General features: G+C 50.2%; 1 protein-coding gene across 1 annotated transcript; it reads right to left on the reverse strand.

Annotated features, from left to right (window-relative positions):
• Positions 1-501: 501 nt before the first annotated feature.
• LOC102962822 (60S ribosomal protein L28-like) lies at positions 502-2,360 on the reverse strand. Its single transcript, XM_042973938.1, has 3 exons — positions 2,347-2,360; positions 1,476-1,563; positions 502-1,224 (listed from the first exon to the last, which is right to left on the reverse strand). The coding sequence occupies exons 1-3, from the start codon at positions 2,358-2,360 to the stop codon at positions 766-768; spliced, it is 561 nt and encodes a 186-aa protein (XP_042829872.1). The 3' UTR covers positions 502-765.
• Positions 2,361-8,816: the final 6,456 nt, after the last annotated feature.

An 8,816-nucleotide genomic window follows, 5' to 3' on the forward strand; every position in this document is an offset into this window, starting at 1 on the left:
AGATGCTTAACTGACTGGGCCCCCAGCTGTCCCTGAATTTTTTTTTTTAATATTGATTTATTTTGAGAGAGAGAGAGAGAGAGAGAGCAGGGGAGGGGCAGAGAGAGAGGAGAGAGAATCCCAAGCAGGCTCTGTGCTGCCAGTGCAGAGCCCAGTGCGAGGCTCGATCCCACAAACCGCAAGACTGTGACCTGAGCTGAAATCAAGAGTCAGATGCTCAAGTGACTGAGCCACCGAGGGGCCACTGAGTGTGAAAAATTTTTTAAATGAACTAGCTCTCAATCTAAGAGAATTGTGAGCTCTGCCAGCTTCTTCCTAGCTTATGCTTCCATTTACAGTACCTTCTTTAAGCCACAGTTTCGTTAGAGGAATCATTTCAAGCCCCTTGTCTGCTTTGTGATGATTAGTTTGGTTAGAGTGACATAATATAATCTGTAAATTAACTCAGTATAGCACTTATAACAGGCCATTTGCTGAAGGTGAAAAATCATTTGAGGTGGATGCTGTCCAAGTCATAGGACTGCCACTCCTGCCTTAGCATTCCTCACCTGTCACACTGGATGCCGAGCGGTGACATACAGCCCAAACAAGGCCCAGGGTCAATCTGCACGTTGCATATTGGTCATTGTAATAGTCGGCTCTTGCCGCAATAAGGCTGCGGAACAAACACTCCAAAACTCAGTGGCTTACAATAATGGGAATTTATTTTTCTTGCTCGGGGTCCGGCAGGGCTGTGGGGATCTGATTGATCTTGGCTGGGCTTGGCTATTTCAGGCTGCAGGTTGGCCGGGAGTGGCTCCAGGTCACAGTTTTTTGTTTTTTGTTTGTTTTTTTTGAAGTGGTTGACATCTCTATTGCTTTGGAGGTGGGGGGCAGGTGCTCAGGAGCTCTTGGTGGGGCGGGCCTCTTCCTCTTCACCGTCACAGGCTTCTGGCGGCGAGGGATGGCGCTGGCTGTGCGAATGGCGGCCACGTACGGATCTGGGTGGTCCTTGTTCTTGTGGATGCTGTGCCTGATGCTTCTGAGGGTGGCCGGGGCGTTCTTGTTCATGGTGGTCCACAGGTAGGGGGTGGTGGGTTTTCCCTGGAGGGATCTCCGCTTCATGACCACCACTACGCGTTTGCCATCAGCCCCAGACTTCACGCCCACAGTGTAGAGGTGAATCAACCCGTTGTCGTTAGAGGACTTGCGAGCCTTCGGGTTATTGGGGTCGGTGCTGAACGTCTGCTTGTTTCTCTCTCTTTCTCTCTTTTTTTTTATTACACTTTGTTTTTAAGTTTATTTTTGAGAGAGAGAGACAGAGAGAGCGCACAAGTGGGGGAGGGGCAGAGAGAGAGAAAGAAACACGCACACACACATACACAGAATCGGAAGCAGGCTCCAGGCTCCGAGCTGTCAGCGCAGAGCCCGACGTGGAGCTCGAACGCACCAATCGTGAGATCATGACCTGAGCCCAAGTCGGAGGCTTCACGGACTGAGCCGCCCAGGCGCCCCTGCTTGTTCCTCTTGATCAGGAAGCTGGAGCATTTCTGCCCGACCATCCATTGCTGGAGATGGGAAGAGCTCCAGGCGACAGATTTGGGGCAGGTCTGGAGCCCAGGCTGATGTGACTATAGCCACCTAGGACCTACAGTGGGAGACGCGACAAAGTCATGTGGTCAGCGGGGTTATTTCCATTCCAGGTGAGCCGTGAATTAGGATCAAGAAGCCAAACCACCATAGTGACAGAAATGAAAGTTCTGGCATTTTCTTCCTACCTGTATTAGCTTCCTAGGGCTGCTGTGACAAAGCACCACGTGCTGTGTAGCTTAAACAACAGAGGCGTGCCGTCGCACGGTTCTGGAGGCCAGAAGTCCAAGATCAAGGTGCCGGCAGGGTTGATTCCTTCCGAGGGCCCCAAGGGGGCCTCTGTTCAAGGCCTCTCTCCCTGGCTGGTCTTTTTCCTGTGTCTTTTCATGTGGTCTTTCCTCTGTCTGTGTCCAAATTTCCCTCTCTTATAAGGACACTAGTCCCACCGTAACGGCCTCATTTTTAACTCCGTGACCTCTGTAAACATCCCATCTTCAAGTACGGTCACGTTCAGAGGTACTGGGGCTTACGGCTTCAACATACCAATTTTGGCGGGACGCCAATTCAACCCATCAACCCTACCCCTCAGAGGATTGTCTGGTGTACCACGTAGGGTGTGTGTTACCCCGCTTTGGAGACTTTCTGGCATAGAGACCAGTGGAGAAAGTCTTCCTATTGGCCCAGTGGGGAGCAGAGGGTAAAGGCTTCAGACTTTAACACCCCACCCCCGCCCCGCAACGATCAGAAGAAACTGTGACCTCTCTGGCCATGCCATACCCTTGCCACCACATCTCACGGTTTGCTGGGGGTGGGGGGCGGAATCTGTGCCGTTGGCTATAACTTGCCACGGAGGCAAACCCTCCGCATCAGTCTTACTGCCTGTGAAATGAGTGACTTCACCTTCCTTTAATGGGGTGTTGTGATGTTTAATGTTTGGCAGAAGAGCCCCAGAGGAAAGGGCAGAATAAATCCTCCCGGTGATTCTGCAGAACTACCCTGCCTTTCTCGTTCGTGCTCGGGAAGGAGTCCGGGACAACCGGTTGGGCTCACACAAATTTGTGTTCCAACAACCCGGGTAGAATGGGCCGGCGTGGATGCACGCCGTAAATAACCTTAACACTTTACAGGAGCGCGTGAGGAGGCAATTCTCCTAGCCGGCTGCCCCTGTAATGCTGGCCTGATTCAGTCCCGAGCGATGTGGCCCACATGTGCTCCTGCAACCACAGGGACAAGTGTCCCTTCTGCCATGTCAGCTGTTTCTGTTCTGGCATAAATTACGCACGCTGCAGTCATTTCATTAAGGAATTACATCTCTGGGGGGGCGCCTGGGTGGCTCAGGCGGTCATCATCTCATGGTTTGTGGGTTCGAGCCCCGCATTGGGTTGTCTGCTGTTAGCACGGGGCCTGCTTCGGATCTTCTGTCTCTCTCTCTCTGCCCCCCCCACCCGAAAAATAAATAAACATTAAAAAGAAAAAGAAATTACATTTCTGACGTGACGTGTCGGGTTTCCAGAGCTGAACAGAAAAGGCTGCCATTTTCCCCGAAAACAACCATGCTCCTTGACACCTGGCCACGGGGGACAGGATGAGGCACCAGCAGCCACATGCCACCACAGACGACGACGACGACGACGACAAAGCTGTAACAGAGTGATCGTCAGCTTCCTTTCTTCCTCCCCAACCCTGCGCCTGGTGTTGGAACATTCCAGACATCTGGAATTATGACCAGTTAAATGCAGTCAAACACAGATTTCTTTCTGTGGAAATATTCTGATCTCAGACCCAGGAGGGCAGGGATATTGGGTAATTGCCATCCTTGCAATAAACATATTATGGAAGTTTATAAACTCGGCCTATCTCTTGGCCGCTTTAGGCTTCTGGTGTGCTTGGGATGGCTTTGATTTTGAAATCACTGAGGCGATAGGCAGACTTTTCCTCTCCTTGCATTTGCAGAGCAATCTGATAAACACATCTGTGGCAAGTCCTGTTTTGGCTATTTTGGGGCAGACCAAAGGGTAGGTTACTTTTTATGAAATAAATACATACATACAGAGCACGCACGTGACCCAACGGGAAGAATGGAAACTATCACAAGATATTCTGTGCACACGATATCTAATCTCCCTTTGAGACAGAAGAGATTCAAATGAGCCTCTGCCATTAAAACTTTGATTATCAGAAACTTCATTTTAATCAGGGCTCGCCATAAACTCTGTGTGCTCAGCTGACGTGTGTGTTTAACATTCTCGATATTATACGCTGTTCCAATTATCCCAATTTTTCCTTTAAATTCAATTTCCCAGGGCCTTGTGGTGTTCGGCTAATCAAGCTCTCACTTTTTAAAAAAGTGTTTACCTCCAGTCTCTCCAGACACGCTGTGTATATACACGCACACAGGCACCAGATCTAGGGAGACGTCGGGGTGCTTTACAAGCAGGGCCAAACACACACCCACCGTGCGGCACTTTTGCTGATGACGAGGCGACTCCGGGGCCGCGGAGAATCCACACGCCGCCAGTTGCAGGCCTGATCACTTCAATGCCTTGCGGGAACATTTCCACGCAACCTCCGCCGGCTACCCACCCCCCCCCCCGCCCCCCCTGCCCCCCCCTGCCCCCCCAGGCCCCCCCCCCCGGGCTCTAGTCCCGCCCACGGAAGGCGGAGACGTGCCCTGTGGATAGATGCCTCGCTGGCTCCTTGCTTCCCTCTGCCCCCTTCTTGGTCGCTCACAGAGATTAGCCTCCAGGAATGTGGTTAGCACACACTGAACTCATAACTCCAGCCAGTATATCACAGCACACAATCACAGGAAATACCACACGTCGTTACAACGTGCACGCTCACGCGTCGGTCTCCACACATGCTACACGTAGCGGCACGCACACGCACGTATTGCGCCCGGACCCACGCTACCACGCGCGCTCCACCCTGCGCCCGGAACTCCCTGCGTGTGCCCTGCGGACCCTTGGGCCCCTGCGGGGAAGGGAGAGGATCCCCTTTTTAAATGCTTTTCATCGCCGTGGCTACTTTGCTTCCCGTTCTAGGCTCAGCCCACAAGGGTCAAGAATTGTTACAGAAAGTCGATCTTGGCCCCCTTCCAGGCACCGGAAGGGCTGGGGCTAGAGATTGTGTTATTTCAGTTGAGGGAGGGGAGCCTTTGCCTGCCTCGGATCCGGCGGGGTTGGCTCCTGCAGACCCGGGGAGCCAAGCCAAATGTCCCCTCAGCATCTGCGCATGCCTACGGAGTCCCTTTGCCCTTTGAACCAAGCTCTTTTCTGCCACTGGAATGTTCTCTCCCCCTTTCTCTGCCTATTGAAATCTTCCCTTTTCCTCAATGCCTCGCACAAGCCCCACCTCCCCTGAAGAGGCCAGCTGGAAATGATCTCTCTCTCATTTCAACTCCTTAAAGGCTTTATTTTCTATAGCACTCATTGGACCCAAAGTAAACACTGCCATTGGGCGTTTGGGGGGTTTTTGTGCACGTAAGAGCAGGGACTTTGTTTTGTACTTCTCTGCCTCCCTACGGAGCTTCGGTATGATGGCACTACTCAACAAATAATACTGACAGCTACCATTGAACACCTACTGTGTGTCAGGCACCTTATCTAGATGGTTCCCTTTAGCCTTTTTGGTTTTGATGCAATACATTTTATATATGCAGAGCTTTAATATATTCTCTTTGTAAAAACTTACAATTTAATACGCAGAGTAAAAAGTGAACGCCTCTTCCAGGCCATTCTCTACCCTTTTTACCCCACCCCCTTATTTCTCTCCCTAGAAGTAGCCACCCATAATAGTTTGGTCTACTTGACCTCTGTCTAATATACACATATATATCGCATAGCGCATAATCTCTGTAATCGGGAGATCAGATGTATTGCATATATATCACATATTCATTATATATATGATGTATTACATACATAACGTATACATATTATATATGCTCTCTGATGATATATCATGTGTGTATGTAATATATATTACATTATATATGTGTATATATGTAAGATATACCTACATATAGTTAAAAATATATATATATATGATGGAAACCAATTTGACAATAAATTTCATATATTAAAATATATATATATATATATATATATATATATATGCTAGGTGTGCATAGCAATTTAAACTTTACAAAATCTTTTTTTTTTTTAGTACCCTTTATATCCAGCGTGGAGCCCAACATGGGGCTTGAACTCACAACCTTGAAATCAAGACCAGAGCTGAGATTACAAGTTGGATGCCTAACTGACTGAGCCACTCAGACGCCCCTAAACTTCATAACATCTTAAGAGGAACATTATTATTATAATTATTTTATTTTAATTTTTTAAAGTTTGTGTATTTATTGAGAGAGAGAGAGCATGAGCAGGGGAGGGGCAGAGAGAGAGGGAAAGAGAGAATCCCAAGCAGGCTCCTTGCTGTCACCGCAGAGCCCAACTCGGGGCTGGATCTCACGGTTCGCAAGATCACGTCGTGAGCGGAAATCAAGAGTTGGGCGCTCAACCGATTGAATCACCCAGGCACCCCTGTTATTTTTCGTTCAGATTTGAGAGAAACTGAGGCCAAGGGAGGTCGTTTCACTCTTCTGAGGTCGCACAGGTAGAAAGTACAAGAGCTGGGCCTTGAACGTGGCCTCTGCTCTTTTGTCTGAATGATCTGTGGACCGCCGGTGTCAGAACACCTGGGGAGCTTGTTCCGTGTGTAGATTGTCACCTGCCTCTCCGTCCTGGGTCCTGATTCAGTAGGTTCAGGAGGAGGCCCTAGGTTCTGTAGTGTAGCAAGCAGCCAGGGGTGATTCTGATGTATGCCAAGGTTTACAAACGCGCTCATCTGCTGGCATCCAGATTGGTCTCCTGCCTTCTAACACCGGGTCTGCCCCAGCTAGAGGGACAGCGAGGGGCCAGCAGACTGGTGGTGTAGCCCTCATGAGCCGGGATACCTCGGTTCAAATCTTGCCTCTGCTACTTCTAGCTGTTAACTTGGGCGAATGGATTAGCCTCTCTGGGCCACAGTCTCCTTCTCTGTAAAATGGGGACAGTAAACAATAACGTCTCGCTCACGGGGTTGTTGCGTGAGGGCTACGTGAGAGTAACAGACCTAACGTGCTTCGATCAGCACCGGGCGGCACACGTGGTGGTTCTTAGATTGGGTCTTTTCCGAAGGCACCTGCTGGGCCTGCCTAGAAGGATCCAGTGAGGTTGAGGCCGTTCCCTGTCTGTTCTGGCGGCTGGCGGCTACAAGGAGCTCCAGAGCATCCAGCTTCCTCGAGAGGCTTTTCCTTGCGTCTGTCCTACTTCTCTCTTGCTGTTGGATCAGCGGGCAGCCCTCTATGGACGCTGCGGCGTCCGGCCAGATTCCCTGCGCCGACCACAGAGCTCATCCCCAGCCGAGCGGTTCACCGTTTCAGTCTGCTCTGGGGAACTACTCTCTGTCCTCGGGACGGCCTGGCCCACAGCCGACGGCTTGGGGTTTATGTGCCTCCCTGCCCCCAGTGGGGGTGGCCTGTAGTAAAGGACTGACCGACACAGGGGGATATAAACTCCTGACCCGCTCCGTCATGTATGTGGATAAAAGACTCTGTGATAGCCCCCTCCCCCCGCCTTCCACCGGGGCGGGGGGGGGTCAGGCTGAGGCTAAACCTCCATCTTCACTTATACCTTCTTCTCCTGCCCTAGTCTGTTTCCTTCCTGCCTCGACCTTTTACTCCCGAGAGCCCTCCCTCAGTAATCCACTAGCACGAGAATCCGTGTCTAGGGCTCTGATTCCAGGGAACCTGACCTGAGACACTGCTGGTCACCATGGCCCGAGATAATAACCCTCACAGTGCACAGAGATCGTTACCAAGCCATCGCTTGGCCTCTGGGTCCCCCACGTAAGTAATTGGCTCCCTCCCAGGGCCGGTTTTCCAGCTTCTCATCAGAGGCTGGCATGGGGGGGTGGGTAAAGAATGATAAATGCGAGAGGGAGCCGAGGTGTGGTGTGAAGCTGAGAAACGCAGTCACCTAGGAGCCAGGAACCGTGGGAAGGTCCCATGCAAAACCGAGTGTCAGGACCATTGGCTGGAGGGACTAATTTGCCTCTCCTTCCCACACACTGGCACCCTGAGGTCGGGAGCCCCCAACGCCTACAAGATAACGGTAGTGCCGCTGGCTGCAGATGCAAAATATAGTGAAGGCTGGGCTCTTGGGACATCCAGGAGGGTTTTCAACCTGTTTGCACGCTGCATCGTGGGTTTGGAGAGGCAGGAAGGCAGTGGAAATTGACACGGGCCACTGCCTTTGGGCCTAGCACTTTCTTGACAAATATCTGTTGACATCAGAGGCTTTGTGTCTCTTTCTGCACTTCCCTGACTACTGTCTTTCCAGAAGCCATTTGGTAGGCAGGTAATACAACTGCTACAATGGGGGACATGTTTTCGTTTGCTTGTTTGTTTTAAGTGGGCTTCGTGCCCAACGTGGGGCTTGAACTCACAGCCCCGAGATCAAGAGTCGCATGCTCTACCGACTGAGCTTGCCAGATGCCGCAGACGTTTGGGTTTTAACTCCTTTTTTTTTTTTTTTTAATTTTTTTTTAACGTGTATTTATTTTTGAGACAGAGAGAGACAGAGCATGAACGGGTGAGGGTCAGAGAGAGAGGGAGACACAGAATCCGAAGCAGGCTCCAGGCTCTGAGCCGTCAGCACAGAGCCCGACACGGGGCTCGAACTCATGGAACGTGAGATCATGACCTGAGCCGAAGTCGGACGCTCAACCGACTGAGCCACCCAGGCGCCCCTAACTCCTTTTCTCAGTCCTATGGAAGAAGCGATATGTGGCCTGTTCCTTCCCTTCAGAGGTCAGAGCTGGAGAAGGCCTCGATAGGGGATTTCGGATGTAAATAAGGACACTTTGATTCTCGGTAAAAATTACGTGCGATTTCAATACAGAATACAATACACTAATTAGGGCAAAATGTAAAGAAACACAACTTTCTGAGTAAATTTTAGCTCAGAGATAAATGCTTATTCATCTTCTAATTTTTCTTCTTTGGCTTCAAGGAGAAACTTTACTCCCAACTATGTTTTAGTGCGTTTTGAAAAGTGTCAGGTCTGTGCCCAAAGCAATCTATAGATTCAATGCAATCCTTACCAAAATTCTAGCAGTATTTTTTGTTTTTCAGAAATAGAACAACCCATCTTAAAATTTGTATGGAACCACAAAAGACCCTGAATAGCCAAAGCAATCTGAGAAAG

Source organism: Panthera tigris, chromosome X (assembly GCF_018350195.1).
Source record: "Panthera tigris isolate Pti1 chromosome X, P.tigris_Pti1_mat1.1, whole genome shotgun sequence".
NCBI classification, from domain to species: Eukaryota; Metazoa; Chordata; class Mammalia; order Carnivora; family Felidae; genus Panthera; species Panthera tigris.